Genomic DNA, 20,388 nt, shown 5'->3' with positions numbered 1-20,388 from the left:
CTATATTTATGTAGTTCTTGTGTGTGTATTTTGGAAGTTTGCTCCCAAGTCCCTTATTCATTTTGTAAGTATTTTAATTCAAATATCTCTAACTCTTCCCTACTGAGGTTTATTGTTTTTATATAGAAATGCTGATGATTTGTGTGGACTTATTTTATATTCTGCAAGTTTTCCAAGGTTATTAATTGTTTCAATTAATTTTAGTTGACACTTTAGGATTCTTTAAGTATATTGTCATATCTTCTACAAAAGTTCTAATTTTGTTTCTTCTTTATTTATGGTTATTTCCTTTTCTTTTTCTTATCTTATTGCTGTAGCCAACATTTTGAATAAGTAGTATGTTAAATAGAAGGGGTGACAGTAGGAATCCTTATTTCATTCCTGATCTTATAGTAAAGGATTCCCATTTATCTCCATTACATATATTGGTAGCTCTTCTTTTTACATGTAAACTATTTATTATTTTAAGGAATAGTCTAGTTTTTCCCACGTCTTCTATTATTTTTAATACTAAAACTAGAAATGGGTATTGAATTTTGTCATAAGTTTTTTCTGCATCTAGTCATATCATCATATGATTTGTTTTTGTTTTTTAACCAATAGGGCTAATTAAGATTATGATTTTCCTAATATTAAACCAACCATGCAATCTTGTTATAAACTCCACCTGGGTATAGTTTATAATATTTGTGATATTTTTCCTATAGGTATGAATAACCTAGGTTTCTTCCCTTGAGAATTGTTTGTTTATAACCTTAGACCATTTGCCAATTAAGAAATGACCTCTTTGCTAATATATTATTTAAAATTTTTGCAACTCTTTTTTAAGGGTATTTAGTCCACAGTTTTCTTTTTCTGTTTTGATTTTTCCTGCTTTATGTATTAAAACCATATCTGCCATAGAAGGAATTTGGTAGGAGCCCTTCTTTCGCTATTTTTGCAATCAATTTATGTCATATTAGAATTAATTGCTCTTTGAGTCTTTGATGGATTTTACTTGTGAATCCATCTGGTCTTGGACTTTTTTTTCCTCCCCTTTGGAAGATCATTTCTATATCTCTTTAGCAATGTGTTTTAGAATTTTAACAGGAATCAAAGTCATGTTTGCTGGCCTATAGTTTTCATAATCTACTCTTTCCTTTCTTTAAGTAGTACTCCTTGTTTATAATCACATTATAATCAGAACATTTATTCTCCAAAATTATGGTATCCATTTTCTTCTCCATAATCTTTCAAATATTATACTATTTATTGAGAGGCAGATTGACTATGGTACATAACTTAATGTTTGAACTGTGAATATTTTTTATGGAAAACAGGATTAGTAATACTTTGCCAGAGTTGTTTTCCAGGAAAACAGTATGTAAATTTTAAATGGTTCTACTTCCTATATGCTAATGTTATCCTCAATTTACAGATGAAGAACCTGAGCCAAACAAGAGGTTCAGTGACTTGCCTAAGATCACACAGAATGTAAAGGGTTGGCGGTAGGATTTGAATTCAGGTCTTTCTGACACCAGGTCTGGAGGCATTTTAATTCTATTCACTGTACCACCCTGATGCCCCCTACCAATTCACATCTACCATTTCTTTCAATACCAGAGAATCTGAGACAAGTGATTTGAATTCATCATCATTAGCAAAGTGTTCTCTTACTATCCATTTAGATTAGACATCAAATATCTATGTACCTTTTTGTTCCATTTTTATTCTAGCCCAAAGGTCATACTATTTGACTGAAAAAAACAGGAACTAAAGCAAAAAATTAAGAAGTTCTTTAATATTGATTATCATTGTCTTGTTCTACTCTTTCTTTGATCATTTGTTTCTTCTTATTATAGCTTAAAAAAAAAGAAAATGCCTCCTTTTATGTCAATAGGTTTCATTACCATGCTCAGCTATTTCTGAGCTTAACACCCTTGACATTTATTCTACTATATTGTCCCATGTGTTTGTATTCTTTATCTTATCTGCCTTTGCTTCCATATTCTGTATGTGTGTATACACAAATAAACACACATATTTATATACACATGTGTATATGTATTTGTATGTATATATATATATATATATTGAAAATCAAAATTGGTTTTCTTTGTATCCATAATGGTCTTTTCTGATGACTCATTTTTTTTCCTTTTCATCAGAATTGCTTCCATTTTTGACTTTAGAATTTCATTCTTTGCAGTTCTCATATGATTATGTTCTAATGACAAAAATCACTTTTGCTTCTTCCTCTTTGATATTCATTCAAATGCTTTCCACTTTTTGTTCCAAAGTTCTCTTCTAAATATACCTTCTTTTAAAATCATATATATATATGTATATATATATATATATTTTACATGTAATAAATTTCCACATAAGTCTTTCAAAATTATATGATCCAGATTGTTTCATTCCCTCCTTCCCTCCCCATTCCTGGAGCTGGCAAGCAATTCAGTCTGGGTTATATATGCATTTATTATCATGCAAAATATTTCCATATCTTTCATTTTTATAAATGAATAATATTATAAAGCCAAAATCCCAAAACATATAGCCAAATACTAAATTGAAAAATAGTATGTTTTCATCTATATCCTGACTCCAAAAGTTCTTTCTCTGGAGATGGATAGCATTCTTTTTCATAAGTCCCTCAGAAATGTCCTGAATCATTGTATTGCTGATAATAGATGAATCTCTCACATTTGATCATTCCACAATATTTCTGTTACTGTATACAATGTTTTCCTGGTTCTGCTTATTTTACTCTGTATCAGTTCATATAGATCTTTCCAGCTTTTTCTGAAATCATCCTGTTTGTCATCCCTTACAGCATGTTAGTATTCCGTCACCATCATATACCACCATTTGTTCAGCCATTTATATGCAAGTGGGTCCTTTCCCATTTTTTTAATCTCTTTGGGATACAGGCCTAGAAGTGGTAATACTGGATCAAAGGGTATGCATTATTTTATAACCCTTTGGGCATACTTCCTAATTGCCCTCTAGAATGGTTGGATCAGTTCACACTAATTGTACCTTCTTAAAAGACAATGATCCCTACACCATTCCCTTTACCTGTTTTCTTTCTTCAAATGAGGTATAACCTCCTACCTCATGAAGTTTTAGTGATACCTACAAAGCCAAATTTGACTCCTTGGGTTAGGATTTCAATTTCTTCTTTATTGCATAAAATGTGTATTTCGTGCCTGGAACTATGAAGCCATAAGTTTTGTGTCTGACTCATTTTTTGGATTTATTTCTTATGGTCTTTTGAGTATGTCAACTGCCATTGTCCTCCTCATATTGTAGCTCCTCTCTTAAGTATATCATTTAAAAGGTATTGTAGCGTGGTTGAAAAACAGGCAGTTTTTTTTCATCTTGCATCTATTTTCATTTAAAACTTTTCATTTGACTTCCAGAGAACACCACGTAGACATTCTTACCATCCCTCATTACATATATTCCACACCTGTTCAAAAGTTTGTTTTTCTGATGTTATTAGCTACAGCTCAGAAATACAAAGCCCATTCTCAGACACCATCTTTCTAGACAACTGTTCATTTTCCTAATCTGACTTTTTCTTCTTCATCTCTTGCTTTCAATGGGAGTATACCTCACCTTTTTTCTACTTTTAACTTCATTGGGTTTTTTTCCCATTGGAACCTCACTTTATTTTTCTTGATAAACTACGGTATAGGGAGGTATTTCTTGAACCCCTTTACCCTTTCAGCCTCTATTTTGCAGTAGGTGATTAAACTCCATTTTTCAACCCTTCTCCTCATCCAGAACAGATGGAGCTATCATTCTTTCCAGATTATCTCTCCTACCTGTCGTTGAAGCAGAAATTCCCAAATAGTAAATTATTCCCAGTTGAAAGTTAGGCAGAATTCTAAATCATGTATATCTCATCAGAGGAGATGGGTTTTGTCTTTAAGCTTTAAAGAGAAAAAGAGGAAAAATTATCAAATAAACTTTGTGTTCTGAGCCCTCTAGACCATAAATTTATCCTCCTCTACAAACCTCCACAAAGTAGTGCTACAAAATATTAGTATCTGCATGAAGATTTCCTCTTAATTCCTTAGGGTGAGAAACAAGCCTTTATCTAACAAATTTGACCCAGGTTATACCAGTGGATTGGAAAACCTCTTGGAAATTATTAACATCATTGAGCTCTCAATGTAGCCCTTCCCCTCTCATTGCCTCCCATTTGTGAAAACAAAAGCTAGATAGCAGGAAAGGAAAATAAGGATGCATATCAAGGGAATGGGTGCTAGTGTTTGCGTTCAAGAAGCTTGGAATTGAAATGGAAGAATGAAAAAGAATGATTGCCTGACAGAAAGCAGGAGCAAATGAAGTTTGTAGAAGATAGAGGATGCCTGACTCAGTCCTTTTCTTAAAATTAAAGCTTGGTAAACTGTTGAAGGAAATCCATCCATAGTGAAAAGAGTTGAATCATCTTCTATCATTCTTCAAAATAATTGACAAGGACTTTTAGAGAGGAAAATTCAGTAGCAAGTAACTAACCCATTAAGAAGCCTGAAAAAGACTATAGCATCTGGCTTCCTGATATTGAAAACCTTTTTCTCAGGTCCCTTAATGACTCTTTTCAAATATCAGAGAAACTGGAGTTAAAAGTTAGAGTTAGAAAAGATTTATTAGGCCATCTTGTTCATTCTCCTACCAATTCAGAATGGTTACCTGTAGTGCGTTTCCTAGTCTCCTGTGCTTTTTACTGTCTCAAGTAAATGGTATTCTCACCACTTCCTTTGGAAGACTATTTCACAGTCCAGTAGATCTCACCGTAAGGAAGCTCTTGATCCCTGGGCTAATGTTTTCTTCTTACTTTATGCTTCATACACCCCAAACATTTCCTTCTCTCACCCTATTCTTCCTATCCACATTCATGTCTGTTTCAGATATCCTAAGCATCCATTCTGATGCACTTATTGTACATTGCATTATTCATCACACATCTCTTTTTTCAGGGTCAGAGGACGTTAACCCAGTTAAAGTAGGAAGTATCTTTCTAATAAAAGAAATAGATCATTGAAATACCTATTCTTTTGAATGCTTGCATTGTCAGGAAATCATGGTTCTACTGTGGAAAACAGAAAGAATCATTTTGTGTTTCTTGAGAAGCTTAAAGCAAAGGAAATTTAGATTTTTAAAAAAAAAAACAACTACCAGGTTTAAATTGTCAACTCTAAAATCTTCCAAAACCTTTAGGATCTGAATTCAGCTTGATTAGCAATGATGGAGCTCAGATAACAAATATTACACAATAGATAATTTAGACTATGGTCTGTTATAAAAGAAACAAATGAATGGGGAAAGAAAGTTGCTGATGTTTAGATAGTATTTTGTAGTAGTTCTATCAATGGCTAATGATGACAGTTCTCTTACTTGATTTTAGTATGCTAATAAAATTATATTGTATTCAAATGATATGCTCTTTCTCCAAAAAAAAGTTCCCAGTTCATTAAAATAACTTGAGAGCAAAAGTAATATAAATTAGGAAAAGTGAGTTTCTATTGTTACTATGCTAACTCTCTAGTGAATGTCCCCCTCACTTTATCTTTAATTGTATTTATTCTTAGTCTTTACCATATGACATCAAAGCTAACATGTTATATCAATTCAGCCAAAATCTATGATGCACGGGACACTATTCTATAAAAAATTAAACTAATACAACAAGGTTTTTTGCTCCATGTCTATTGCACTGTGCTGGACCCCTAAGCTTGGGTCTGGTTGTTCTTGTTCTAGTCTTTGGGTCCAAGATCCAAACACCTCTCTGTGTTCTGCTGCCCATGAAATCTCTCCAACCCAGAGCTGTGAAAAATGGTGTTGCAACCAAGTCCACATTGTGATTCAACAAAGGGGAAGTCAAAAAAATCTTAGATTTTACAAGAGGAAATAAGTGAGAAAACTGGGTACCAATTATGGCCTGGATGCTTATGTGAATGATCTTCCCATTTTTCATGAGACACACAGAAAAGATTGTTCCCTATTGCTACCTAATAAAGACAATCCCCATAGAATCAAGAACTTACAACTTCTACCCAACTGGTACCCCCAAACCAGATCAATTCAGGAAGATACCTGGTTGCATAGTTTGGAATTTATAGTGGCCTTTTAAAGCTGTTGGCCCATGAGATATTTAAAAAGAGTAATGATGCTGGTGCATCCTGTGACCTGATAACAGAGAAGAATGAGTGATCACAGACCCATATGGAAAACCAGTTGCCCTTATGAAGTAGGTGTGATTGATGAAATTCAGATATTTAAAACCCAACTAGAGAAGGGGCCTGAGCCAGACACTCCTGGGTCTCTGTATGGAAGAAATCCATTTGTGTGGAGAAGCTGCTTCTATTGGTATTATGATGGAGCTGATGTATACCAAGGAGAGGAAGCAGAAGTTGGAAACTCTAAGAGACTTATCTCCATCACCATATTGAATCACACTCTCCAGCCTTCAGATAACCTTTGGCCCTGGACCTACAGTAAGGTTTAGCAAGATTGATATTTACTCTGAATCATCACATGGAGACTTGGGGATTAGAGTCAGCTGATATATATGGTAGTCTTCCTCCTGGATCAGAGCTTGACCAGGCAAAAAAGTTTAATGATCCTGATGATCCTTGCAAAATCTTGGTGGCTAGTGATATAATTGGCATGGAACTGAATTGGAGGACAAAAAGAATTATTTTTAACTCTCTCTTGAAGCCCAGTAACAATAAGAAGGGGGAGAAGGAAATGGAACCCATCAGCACAGGCTCTGAAGATCTCAGACTGTGGGTAGATTCAGCTTTGAATTTAAAGGACGGGTCATGGCCACATATCTAGAAGATTCAAAACTACCGAAGGAGATTTGGAATAAGCCTGTGGGACCAAGAGGCAGCTGCTGTCCAGAGTGAAATGTTCACATGCCGTCTCCCAGATACTTTTCTTACCCATCTTACTGATATTTTTGTGGATTTTTCCCAAGTTGATGGGCAGCATTTTGTCTGCAAATTGATCATTTTATGTTCTTCACAGATGTCATCCAGCATATTCTACTAAGCCTCTGGGTGAAGTATGTCTTCTGCTCAGGTCCCATCAACAAAAAACAGCCATTTGTCTGTCTTTCCCTGTTATAGGATGCTGATATTTGCCTGGTTACACCAATATGCCAGGGGGCTCCTACCCCACTCTGAAAAACATTAAAGACCTCATAGAACTGGAAGCCATCCATGATGTTTGGATGTCTATCCATGGCTAAGCTACTGGTTTGTGAACATTTTCCCCAGTGCCAACCTCATTGGAGATCTCCAGAAAGACCATGGTGACATCATCCAGAAGAACATGCACAACATCACTGGCCTGATTCATGAATCTGAGTCCCAGTGATTTATGTGGAACTTGGACAGTTCACTTACAGGAAAAGGGCGAGCTGCCAAAGGCTGCAAAGTCTGCCTGGTGAGGAACAATAGGACCCAAAGCTGTTGAAGCCACCATGGTAAAGAGTCTGGCTTCACAGCCATTGCCTCAAAGCTGATGCAACAAGGGCAGCTCACTTTACACATGCAGAAGCAGCCGAGAAAAGAGTGGTTAAAGCATCAGATAGCGGAGGAGATGGTGAGGACAGAGTATGGGAACCACTCAGAGCAGATGAAGAGAAAGAAAAATAACCCTAACTCTGATTTTATTTTTAATTACTAAATAAAAACAGCATCTGTCTTGAAGTAATTTTTTCATAAACTAATAGAAAATGGTGCCTGCTTGCTAAACACATGCAATCAATCATCAATCAATTATTTGAAAGCCAAAGGAGAGACTATTCTGTTATTCCTTGAAAGCATGGATGATTCTGTCTCTTTTACTTCCCTTAATTAAAAAGTTTTTCTGCACACTTCAGTGGCCCCCAAGACACTGCCTCTCCCATTGTTATGCACCTCTTCCCTTTTCATTTCAGATTGGTCATTCAGATGTCACCACTTTTTATCCAGGATATCCTGGCAGTCCTGAAAAAAAAACTGGCCATACTTAGCCTTAGAATTTATTAATGGTTCTCTTAAGGAATACAGTCTCAGTGTTAGTTAGAGCCCCTTGTCCACCAAATATCTTTTGTTTGTTATGAGAACTTTGGAGAGCCATAGACCTCATTCAGCTTTAACTTCCTTCTCCTTTCCTACACACAAAAATCTGTGTCTGTTTCCCCTTGGGTCTTAGCTGTTCTTAACCATTCTGGAGAGCGTGTTATTGATGGAGCTCTGCAGGCTGCCTGACCCCCACTAGCTCAGGGAGAGGGAGTGAACTCACAATCTTTCTCAAGCTCTAATTGAGACAGCATAATCAGGAACCACCATATGCTGTCTTATCCCCAAGGAAATGAGTCCTTTCCCTGGGCTCTTATACAAAATGTTCTGTTCTGATCCACATAGAATTGTGAGTCTGTTCTGTGTTTTTAAGTGCTTTGCCAAGTGACTGTCAGTTCTAATTTCTAGTGTCCCTTCTAGGCACTGCCAGTCAGCCTGTGGACATGGGTTCACCTATGACTGGAACATACTTTAGCCACCCATCACCCTTAATGGTATTCAACTCAGAAGTGTAACCCACCAAAAATATGTATTCCACACCAAACAAATCCATGTCTTCTACCAATACCTGACCCTCCATCAGTCTCAGTCCCCTATCGACACTCATATATCAATTGATCTCTCACTTCTAATTTACTTTTGGTTCATTCTCTGCAATTTACCTAACCTTGAACTGATAAATGATCCCTGTAATTGCCCACAAGTAATCATTAAATATCTCCAAAGACCCCTATTTCCTTTCTGTATCCTAAATCTCTACCTTCTTATTGATCACAATCCCAGAAGTAACTACCCTTCTACTTTTTTCACCCTCCATTAAATTATCCCTTCCATGTATCATAAACCTCTCAAAATCTCCACCTCCCCAAAGGACTGCTAGGCTCCTATTTTTTTCACAATTTATTTCACTTTCAGATTTAAATTATTTTCTTTTCTTTTTTATTCTTATTTTTTTAATTTTTATTTTGAATATTTTCCCATAGTTACATGTTTCATGTTCTTTCCCTCTCCCCAAGTCCCCCTAATCCCCCTTAGCTGATGCACAATTCCACTGGGTTTTACATGTATCATTGATCAAGACCCAATTGCATATTATTGATAGTTGGACTAGAGTTATTGTTGTGTCTACATCCCCAATAATATTCCCATCAGGAGGGTTTAAGCAGTTGTTTTTCTTCTGTGTTTCTCCTCCCACAGTTCTTCCTTTGAATGTGGCTAGTTTTCTTTCTCATAAGTCCCTCAGCCTTGCTCTGGATCCTTGCATTGCTGCTAGTAGAGAAGTCTTTTATGTTCAATTGTACCACAGTGTATCAGTCTCTATGTACAGTGTTCTCCTGGTTTTGCTCCTTTTACTCTGCATCAATTCCTGGAGGTCTTTCCAGTTCACATGGAATTCCTCCAGTTCTTTATTCCTTTAAGCACAATAGTATTCCATCACCAACAGATACCCCAATTTGTTCAGCCATTCCTCAATCGAAGGACATTCTCTCATTTTCCAATTTTTTGTCTCCACAAAGAGAGCGGCTATAAATATTTTTGTACAAGTCTTTTTCCTTATTATCTCTTTGGGGTATAAACCAAGCAGTGCTTTTGGCAGGATCAAAGGGCAGATAGTCTTTTAAAGCCCTTTGAGCATAGTTCCAAATTGCCATCCAGAATAGTTGGATCAATTCACAACTCCACCAGCAATGCATTAATGTCCCAATTTTGCCACATCCCCTCCAACATTCATTACTCTTCCCCTTCTGTCATTTTAACCAATCTGCTAGGTTTGAGGTGATACCTCAGAATTGTTTTTATTTGCATTTCTCTAATTATTAGAGATTTAGAACACTTTCTCATGTGCTTATTGTTAGTTTTGATTTCTTTATCTGAAAATTGCTTATTCATGTCCCTTGTCCATTTATCGATTGGGGAATGGCTTGATTTTTTGTACAATTGATTTAGCTCCTTGTATATTTGAGTAATTAGACCTTTGTCTGAGTTTTTTGTTATAAAGATTTTTTCCCCAATTTGTTGCTTCCCTTCTAATTTTGGTAGCATTGGTTTTGTCCGTACAAAAAATTTTTAGTTTAATGTAGTCAAAATTATTTATTTTACATTTTGTAATTTTTTTCTAACTCTTGCTTGGTTTTAAAATCTTTCCTTTCCCAGAGATCTGACAAGTATACTATTCTGTGCTCACCTAATTTACTTATAGTTTCCTTCTTTAGATTCAAGTCATTTACCATTCTGAGTTTATCTTGTTGTAGGGTGTGAGATGTTGATCTAGACCCAATCTCTCCCATATTGTTTTCCAATTTTCCCAGCAGTTTTTGTCAAATAGTGGGTTTTTGTCCCAAAAGCTGGGTTCTTTGGGTTTATCATAGACTGTCTTGCTGAGGTCGTTTATCCCAAGTCTATTCCACTGATCCTCTCTTCTCAGATTTGAATTATTTTCAACCATGTTCTTTCCCCCTAAGACTTAGCCTCACTCTTTATAGAACCTGCTACTTTTTAATGGATGGCATTAGATAATGTTACTTTCCAGTAGATGGGACTTTAAGAAGATCTGAGTTCAAGTCCTATCTCTGATGCTTAGGCATCGTGTGACCCTTTCAAGTAATTTAACCTATCTTAACTTCAGTTTCCTAATCTGTAAAATGGGAATAATAAAAGTATCTACCAAGGGTTGTCAAAAGGATAAAATGAGATAATATACACAGAGTGCTTTGCAAACCTTAATAAATATTAGCTATTATTATTAGCTGCCCCACAAAGATAGAATTGTTCTTTGTTTACCTGTAAAACTAATTCAAATAATTTGAACTTTGAATGTTGTTATACTTGTAGTGAGATTGAATAGGTTTGGGAGGGGATGAGTTAAATCTTTTCTCTCTCTTTTTTTTTTTTTAAACCTTGAGTGCATTTAAAAAGAACTAAAATAGTTTGGCCTTGATGTTTTAATATGTTACTGGCTTATTGTACAAATTCTTCATTTTTAGTTTCCAGAAGAAAAGAATTTTCCAACCTTGTCTTTATCTACCTTCTGCAGTGGTGTCCAAGGATCTTTCCACACTTCACTTCAACCACAAGAACAACAATTATATCAAAGCTTCCCATTACCTTGGCCTTCCAACAGCCCCTATTTCCATACACACACACACACACACACACACACACACACACACACGCTCTCTCTCCCTCTCCCAATTTACTAGCACAGTATATTGTAAATCAGTCTGCAACATGGTTTGCCAGAAAAATTTCCATTCATACTCAAAATAACAGCAGTACTAAAAGTAACACCAACCCTATTTAAATACAGTTTCTGCTAACAGAGTTTAATCAGAACTTGAACAAAGCTTGAAATAAGTAGTGACAAATTTGGCACTTGGACAAAGAGTGGCTGCTGCAGGACAAGGACTGGGTTTCAGAATTGCTCCTCTGCTATTCAGGAAATAGATCATTTATTTGGAATGGCTGGTCCTCAGTTTTAAATGAAAGTGAATGAAAAGCCCTTTTTATAGCACTTTAAAAGAACAGGCAAGTTTTGATCAAAATACAAGAAATTCACATGAATATCCATTTTGTTTTTGTTTCCTAAAAGGAAATCAACGTGCTGACTGTGGCATTGGTCAACCAGGACCGAGAGAATAATACAGAAAAACGAAGCCAAGGCTTAAAGTCAGAGAAGGAGGCACTACTAATTGGTAAGGCAACTTGACTGTCCTCGCATCTTGTAAGAATACAGGTCAACCCCCAGATTAATTTATGCCCTTCTGTTTATACCCGCACAAGCCCGAGACACAGCCAGGGAGGCAGCAATGCTTTGGGCTACAATCACAGGACATTAGAGCCAGGATGCATTTTGGAAGTCCTCTAGTCCACCTCCCAACCCCTCTTACATTACAACTGAAGGGACACCCATCAGTTTGGGAATAACTGAACAAGTTGTGGCATATGATTGTGATGGAATGCTGCTGCATCACAAGAAATGATGAGCAGGTTTGTTTGGGAAAAACATAGAGACCTACATGAAATTATGAAAAGCGAAATGAGTAGAATCAAGAGAATATCATATACAGCAACAGAAATATGGTCTGTAGAATGACTTGTTTAAGTCCACCTCCAGAGAAAGAGATTATAAACAAAAATAAGCAAGACATGGTTTTAGATGTACATTTATCTTTTTGTCAAGTGATGCCTTCTCTGATGGAGAGAGGGAAGAGATTTACTTGTTAAGTGTTAAAATAATAAACAAGTGAAGAAATTTAAATTTAAAAAATAAAGTAGACGAGGAGATGAAAGTATATAGAGGTTAAATGATTGATCCAATATTGAGCAGCTAGTTAATGGAATGTATTTCATAATAGGTTCAGGATTAGGGTGCTGCCTTAGTCCGCCCCTTTTTGGGGGAAGTGAAGTTTGATCTTTAGATTATTCTAAAAGAAATAGAGTTTAGACATTTTCAAATATATATATATATATGTATATATATATATATATAACAAAAAAATGACAACCAGACCTTTCAACCTGGTTTTAATGAAAAAAATTAGTAATTAGTATATTTATTTTAAAAATAGTAATGGATGCTACTGACATTTTTTTTCTCTTTAAGTCAACCAGAACCAAGTTGTGTTAAATGTTTAACAACTAGCTCTCCTAAAATGCATGATGCACTTTTAATTTTAATATGCACTAATAATTTTAATAAATAAAAATTTAATTTAATAATATTATTACATTGTTATAGAAATAATAGTATTAATAATTAATTTTGAAAATTTTGAAAATTTAAAAATAAAAATTGAGTAAATAAAAAATTTTAATATTTTCTCCATCACTTTCTTTATCCTATACACTCAATGAAACAATAAATCAAATCTTCATTTATAGTGTTTACTGATGTAAATACTCACCCTGAACAATTTAAATTCAGCTGTTGTGAACTCAGTAGAAGCTGGTTCCAGCATACCCTTGTCTGAAATCAACCTGCACTTGTTATGAGTTGGTTCTAGCATACCCCAACCTGGAACCAACAGGCAGCCAGGTGGTCCAGTGGATAGAGCTCTGGACCTGGAGTCAGGAAGACCTGAGTTCAAATGTATCCTCAGACACCAGCTGTGTGACCCTGGCCAAGTCACTTTACCTCTGATTATCTAATCCACCAGAGAAGGAAATGTCAAACGATGCTAGTATCATTGCCAAGAAAACCCTATATGGAGTCACAAAGAGTCAGACAGGACTAGACAACAACAACAATACCTGGGATCAATCCAATCTTGTTTTCAGGAAGAAAATTTTTTCTTCATGATATTACCAAAGTAAACTCCAACTCATCCTTTATCCAAATTGTTGCAAATGTCAGATTAGTGGATTCCAAAATATTGAAAGTTTTGCTGAACATGCCTTGGTAATAAAAAATGAAATCTACAGGTTCAACTAATTTGGCCAATCGTCTCATAAATAACCATCACTAGCACTTAGATCATTTTTCAAAGCTTCGCTAAGTGTTTTATAATTCAGTGACTCATTTGAGCTTCCCAACAACCTTGTGAAGGAAGGACCACAAAGTATCATTATTCCCACTTTCCAGATGAGGAAAGGATTAACAGTTATTTGCCCAAAGACATACACTGAGTAAGCAGGAGAGTCAGACTTGGAGTACACCACACTTGTCTCGATTTCTATCTTCTGCCCAAAGTTACACATTCAGTAAATGGACTTTTGGAGTATAGGACACTTGTTATGATGTCCTCAGCCCCTGGAAAGTGAGTCTCTCAAGTCTACAATGCCCTTCTTGAGTCCTTGCCAGATCCCTGGAATCCTGGGGGAGACTCCAAGGTTCCCTAAAGGATTCGAGACTATTCAAGGATTCTGCAGTCAGAATCTGGACAGAGAAAGTGTTTTTCCTTGGCAAAGTTTTAAAAGTTGCCTTCCTACATATCCTAAAAACCTCAGGGATGATTTGACCTGTAGAAAGGACATTCATTTATTCTCTCAAAAACATTTATTGGCTACTCCGAACGCAGAGACAAAAATAAAATAGTTCTTGCCCTCAATGAGCTCATATTCTACTAGGGGAAAATAATGTATAAATAAGTAAATATGAAATACATACAAAGTAAATAGAAAGGGAGACCACTAGGTCTAGAAATGGGAGATTCTGAGTTCAAATCTGGCCTCTGACACTTCATATGTGTATGTTCCTAGAAAGTCACTCACCCCCCTAGCCAAGCCTTTACCACTCCACAGTATTGTTTCTAAGACAATAGATAAGGGCTTTTTGTTTATATTTTTAAAAGGGGGAACATTAGCAATTATGGACCAACAGAATTACCAACATGGCATTCACCAAAATTTAATTTCTGTTGCCTCCTTGTTACTGGACTGTATTCATTCAACAAAGAGAATTCTTGGTAAAAATCTGTTTCTCTCCTTGTCATCAACCCCATAAGGGGTAATACTCTCTCTCCATCTCCCTTAATCAGAATACATGTGATTTGACTTATCACAAAAGAAATCCATCTTTCATAGTAAGCAGAACTTTCTGGCATTCAAATATAACATGAGGGATAAGAACTTGATCTGGGATTTTTTTCACTATAGGGAACTTCCAGGTGAATAAACATTCTCCACCAGGGCAGATCATCACCTTTCTGTGAAATTCATGGCCTTAGAGAGTTGCCCAGAGCACTAGAAGGCAAGTCATTAGCTCAGGGGCAGAGTGGGTCAGAGGCAAATCTGGAACCCAAGTTTATCTTGGCTGTAAAACCAATTCTAGCCTTTACACCATCTGCTGGTCTTAAAATATGTGAATTTAAAAAAAAAAGTTAATTTAAAAAGTGTACCTCATTGTGCCCCATTATGCGCTGCCCCTAAGTAACTGCCTAAGCCCCAGTCCAAGGTTTACCCCGCTTTTTTTTTTTTTTTTTTAACCCTTACCTTCCTTCTTGGAATCAATCCTTTGTATTGGTTCCAAGGCAGAAGAGTGGATTAAGTGACTTTCCCAGAGTCACACAGGAAGTGTCTGAGGCCAGATTTGGACCCAGGACCTCCCAGCTCTAGGCCTGGCTCTCAATCCACTGAGCCACCCAGCTGCCCCCTCTAAGTTTCATTCTTCAGTCAAACGAGACCTTCCCAAGAGTGTACTATTAGTCTCAAGATCTCAGGAGTGGAAAATTACGCCCGAAAATGACTTGGTGTGGGCTTGACTCCCAAGACTCTCTGACTCCAAACCAAGACCGGCAGCTAGCCTGGTTGATAAAAATAAACTGGCTATTTGAGACAGGGAGAGCAGGGGAAATAACTGCCTTTCACCTTCCTCTCTACTCTTCATGGCAGGCTACCAGGCATCAATTCCAGTTTTCCGTCCACTTTGGTCACATTAAAAGCCAGACTCCCGAGGATCGTGTGTCCTTTAGGACACTGAATCCGAAAGGAAAGAGAACTAACCTACGTAGAATTAAATTTTTTTTTCATTAGGGACATGTGAGTAATGTCTATGAAATTTGAGCTCCGGGCTTTAAACTCCTCTATTTCAGGTATTAGGATGAATTAAGTTTCAAAGGCCCAGAACTCTCCGTTCAGAGAAAGGGAAGAGCCCATCCTTCCTTTGTGATCCATAGTATTGATCTGAGCCATCTTGGCAGCGACTCTAGCGCAGGGTTCCAAGTTTTGATTGGCTCCTCAGTTGAATGGTTAAGAGTGAGGGATGAGACCGCTGCTCGTGTTAGACAAATGGCTTTTCCATATTTGGTTATCTGGCAAAAGTAGCTCCTAGTTGCATTTTCAAAGCACCGCATGCTCGCACCTCAAAATGACAGGTACACCGGGCCTTTAAGGAGCTGGCTCAGAAGGAATTAAATTTAAAAGATAGTCCAAACTTCATCCATCATATATAGATTTTTCAACTACAGGGTTATTGAATATGACATCAGCTTAGAGATACTCCAAGGAAAACCAATTATTTTTCTCTCCTGTGATATACAGCTGTAATAACATGCCAGGCACAAGCCTCATAAGACATGCTGATGTTCTCTCTCAGTTCTGGGAACCCCAAAGTGAACCCACATGTAGCTGATAACTGGCTGATTCTCCTAGTGGAAAACATGTCAAGTTTTAAAAGATGTTTTTCTCCCCTTCGGTGGGACAAAGGCGGTGATTTCCCCCCAATCAGCCTTTAGAGAATGAATGGGAGGAAGGCACCTACAACCAACTACATTATTACTCTTTATGCTTCTGTACAGTGTAGACCACTGAGAGCGAGAAGGAGGTCTTTGGTCCCTCTTTGGATTTTTCCCGTGTTTCCCAGGGCCTTTCCTCTGAACTCTCCCTGGAAGGAGATGGTCTGCTGATGCCATCGCCAGTACTGTTGTTGTTGTTGATGATGTTATTTATATTACTTAAAACCTTAAAACCCACTCTTTCCACCCATCCTTATGCATTCCCTGTAGGAATTTGGAAACTTGGTTAGATCTGTAAAGTATTTCAAAAGCCACTCCTGAGCGTCACCCCAGAAAATTACTATGCTTTTGAAAGACACTGTGCATAACTGAAGGTATGAAAGAGGCTGAGAATGGGGGAGGCATGTCCTTCTCTCTTCTCTCCTTCCCTTTTACTCACACATCATGCAATCAATGTTCAGCTCCAGCCTGTGAAGAACTCAAACTGCTATCTTTTAGCGTCTCTCCCCCAAATTAATCACGTGTGAAATGTATCATTGCAAGAATGATGGGCAAAAGCAAGAGTAGCCAATGGATCTCCATGTGCTCTTTGGTATCATCGTAGTATCAAGACAAAGCAAGGAAGGCGTCTCTCCCCTCCCATGGCAAACCCATGGCAAACCCATGGGAGGACAAGAATCCCACAAGATGGCCAGGTCTGGGTGGGTTGGGAATGGCCACATCCATGACATCCCAGATCCATTTGGGTATTTTTGAGTATTTTGTGTCTTCTTATTTGTATACATATAGTTTTCCCTCAGGAAAATGGAAGTTTCTTGAGGGAAAGGACAGTTTTATTTTCATCTTTGCATCTCCAGTACTTAGCATGTGTTGTTGTTCAGGCATCAGTTTTGTCCAACTCTTCATGACCCCCAAGGACCTTAGCGTTCATGGAGTTTTCATGGCAAAGATACTGGAGTGGTTTGCTATTTACTTCTCTAACTCATTTTACAAATAAGAAAAATGAAGCAGAGATTAAATGACCTGCCCAGGGTCACACAGCTAGTAAGTGTCCGGTGATCTATCTACTGAGCCACCTAGATGCCTACCTAGCAGTTATGTGGTGCTTAATAAATGCTTATTGATATTTTTGGCATAGTCTATAGGGTGACATGAATTCTTTTTAAACAGCCAAATCAAGTAGAAATTGGGACAGGGTTGCAACAGTCATCAAACAGTCATCCTCAAACAGTAAATTATGGTGAATAATTGATTTTTAAGGGATCTTGCTTCCTGCTGCCAGGCTTTTCAGGCGTCCCCTTCTTTGCTAGCTTCTTTTTAAAAAAAAGATGGGCAACTAGATGATGTGGTGAATAGACTGCTGGGTCTAAAATCAGGAAAACTTGAGTTCAAGTCCAATCTCAAACACATACTAGCTCTGTGGCCCTGGGCAAGTCACCTAACCTTGTGTACCTCAGTTTCCTTATCTGAAAAATGAGCTAAAAATGGAAGAAACCACTCCAGTGTCTTTGCCAAAAGAAAAAAAATCAAATGGGGTCACAGAGTCAGATATAACTGAAAAACAACTGAAGGAAAAACATGGACAAGTGACAAGAAATAAAACTCAAAATGAGTAAAGGTATCGCTTTAATAAAATGTTTGTTGAGAAGTTGGTTAAAGTAAAAACCTGGCAATTTAGTTTTTCCTTACTATCCTTCATTGCCCCCCTCTTCTTCCAGTTGCAAATCAATTCTTTTTAGTCAGAAAAAATGTGCCTATGTTTCAGGCTTGCTGAGCAATCCAAATCCCTATAGCTTAAATCCATATTAGGTGGAAGGCAGCTAATACAGTTTATTATGCCACAGGCCTCCCCCCCAAAACTTGCTGTGACAAAATATCTCTGATGAGGGATAACTAGATAGTACAGTGGATAAAGTGCCATACGTGGAGTTGGGAGGACCTGGGTTCAAATCTGGCTTCAGACACTTCCTAGTTATGTGACCCTAGGCAAGTCCCTTAACCCTGAATGTCTAGCCCTTGCTGCTCTTTGCTCTTAGAGTTAATTCTAAGACAGAAGGTAAAGGCTTTTAAAAAGATAGCCTAGTACAGAGACTACTGTTACATTCTACTTTTCTTTTTGTACTAACATATGTCCAAGTATACTAAAAATTGTTCCTCCCACCCAAGCCATCCTGGTCCAACTGACAATATCTTGGGCCCTAATCCTTAGACCTTTCAAACCAAAATGTGGACCAGGATGGAGGAGGACATTGGCCTCCATTCAGAAGTGCCAGAGGTCTGGAGAGATGAGGAGCTGAAATGGAGCTAGAGGGGTTTCCCAAGTAGTCAGAATGATGGATAAGCTCGGCCAAAGAGGTCCTCTTCCCCATTCCTCCTCCCTCCGAAAAACTCTTCTAGAGTGAATGGAGACTTCCAAGGGCAGAACCAAAATGGCAAAGTAGAGCAGAGAAGCTCAGGGTCACCATGAGAATCCTCTCCAATCAGTGTTAAAAAGTAATACCACAAAGCAAATACTGGAGGGAAAGAACCAACAAAGAGACAGAGAGAAACAACTTTCAAGAACAGGGTGAGTGGACCCTGACAGGGCCACCAGGACCTGCTGGGCTCCAGGATAAACCTACAGGACAGCATAAAAGTGTCTTAAGGTAGGAGAAGTAGAAGAGTATCTTGTGACCAGGCAGCACCAGCTGATAGAAAGAGCAGAATGCAGGCTTTCTGAGGACAGGAACTGCTCCAGATTGGTCTTAATATGTAGGGTCCAGTGCGGTGTGTGGCCCAGAATGAAACAGCGCCACCATTTGGTGCCCCCGGCAGTTCAGTCTTCTGAGGACATCAGAATGTGGCATAGTAGCTAAGGATGAACATTAGCACAAAACCTGAAAAGATGCCTGTGGCAGGGTAGGGAGATATCCTCCAGGACTGAGCATATCTTGCATCCACGTGAGCTCCGTGGGACTGAAAAATACAACTCCCCAAACAACAGGATGCTCTAGATTCTTGGGAGCTCGGGAGAAGGTACACTGACAGGTTTAAAATCAGGAAGATTCAGGTTGGGGAAGGCTGGCCCACAAGATTCATTTGGTTTTGGAATTGCTAGGACGTTTCTTAGAACTACACAATCTTCTTTTACACTCGTCCCTTGTGAGGACAGCTTGACATACATAAGGACAAGATTTCGGCAGGTCACTTTTGAATAGATTTTTTTTTTATGTTCCATAATTCTATGTTCCTCCCCCCTTGTTAGGTCAGTCTGACACAGCACCGAGTAATACAATGCCAAAAACTCTTGAGTTTTTTTATGTCTATTCATTTCACAGTATAGACCACATGCTGGATTTGGCAGGTGCTGGAGGTGTGTGGGATGTAATGATTCAATACTTTTGATTCCATCCCAGATCCTTGGAGTTCTATGAAGTTGGACACTTCTGGACATTGTTAAAACAGAGACTGAACCAGAACTTATGCTGATGGATATCTGGCTCTGGCTCAGTTTAGGTTAATAGCTCTGGGAAAATGGTCACACTAGACAGCTGGTTCCTTATCACTTTATTATCTCCTGCATGTTACATAAACTAAAAGACATAAAATCAGAGAACTTTATATGTGGAAGGAACTCACAGAACATCTTGTCCTGACCCTTCATCTTATAGAAAAAAAACCGAAGGCCCAGGGAGTTCAACTGACTTGCTGTCATCCTGCTATCCTGAGAACCAAGACTGTGCCTGACATTGCTAGTCATAATTTTAAAGTAGCCCATAGATAGAATCAGTAATGTCCATTGAGCTTTCAGTGTTCATAAATCCATCCTTCCTCAGTGTCTGGCCTGATAAATATTCTCTAATTCCTTACTCTCAGGGCAGTCTTGTTTAACCATCAGTCACCCTGCTGCCAACTTCTCAAGCCCCTCTTTACCCACTTGCCTGAGCTCTATATTTGCCCTGACTCTTCCCATATCCCATTATTCTCCACCTGACTTGTTTGCTTCTCACCCTCTACCCAAACAGCAAATGTTAAGGTAAAGGTGTCCTGTTGGTAAGGTGACTTAATAGAAAATGGGACTGGAATACTCATTGATCACATGAATAAAGAAATGTGGAAGAGAAGGGAGGGAAAGAGAGAGGGAGGAAAGGAAGGAAGGAAGGAAGGAAGGA

General features: G+C 37.8%; 1 protein-coding gene and 1 pseudogene across 1 annotated transcript in view; both read left to right on the top strand.

Annotated features, from left to right (window-relative positions):
* The window catches only part of ENOX1 (ecto-NOX disulfide-thiol exchanger 1), a 388,236-nt gene that overhangs the window by 241,229 nt on the left and 126,619 nt on the right, over positions 1-20,388 (top strand). Inside the window, exon 12 of the mRNA XM_044669387.1 lies at positions 11,656-11,758. Coding sequence (XP_044525322.1) covers positions 11,656-11,758 — 103 coding nt within the window. The remainder of the gene's footprint in view (positions 1-11,655; positions 11,759-20,388) is intronic.
* LOC123239193 lies at positions 134-7,377 on the top strand (annotated as a pseudogene).

The sequence above is a fragment of the Gracilinanus agilis genome, chromosome 3, assembly GCF_016433145.1.
Source record: "Gracilinanus agilis isolate LMUSP501 chromosome 3, AgileGrace, whole genome shotgun sequence".
NCBI lineage: Eukaryota > Metazoa > Chordata > Mammalia > Didelphimorphia > Didelphidae > Gracilinanus > Gracilinanus agilis.
The sequence above is the reverse complement of the archived record's forward strand: the minus strand, read 5'-3'. Positions and strand labels throughout refer to the sequence as shown.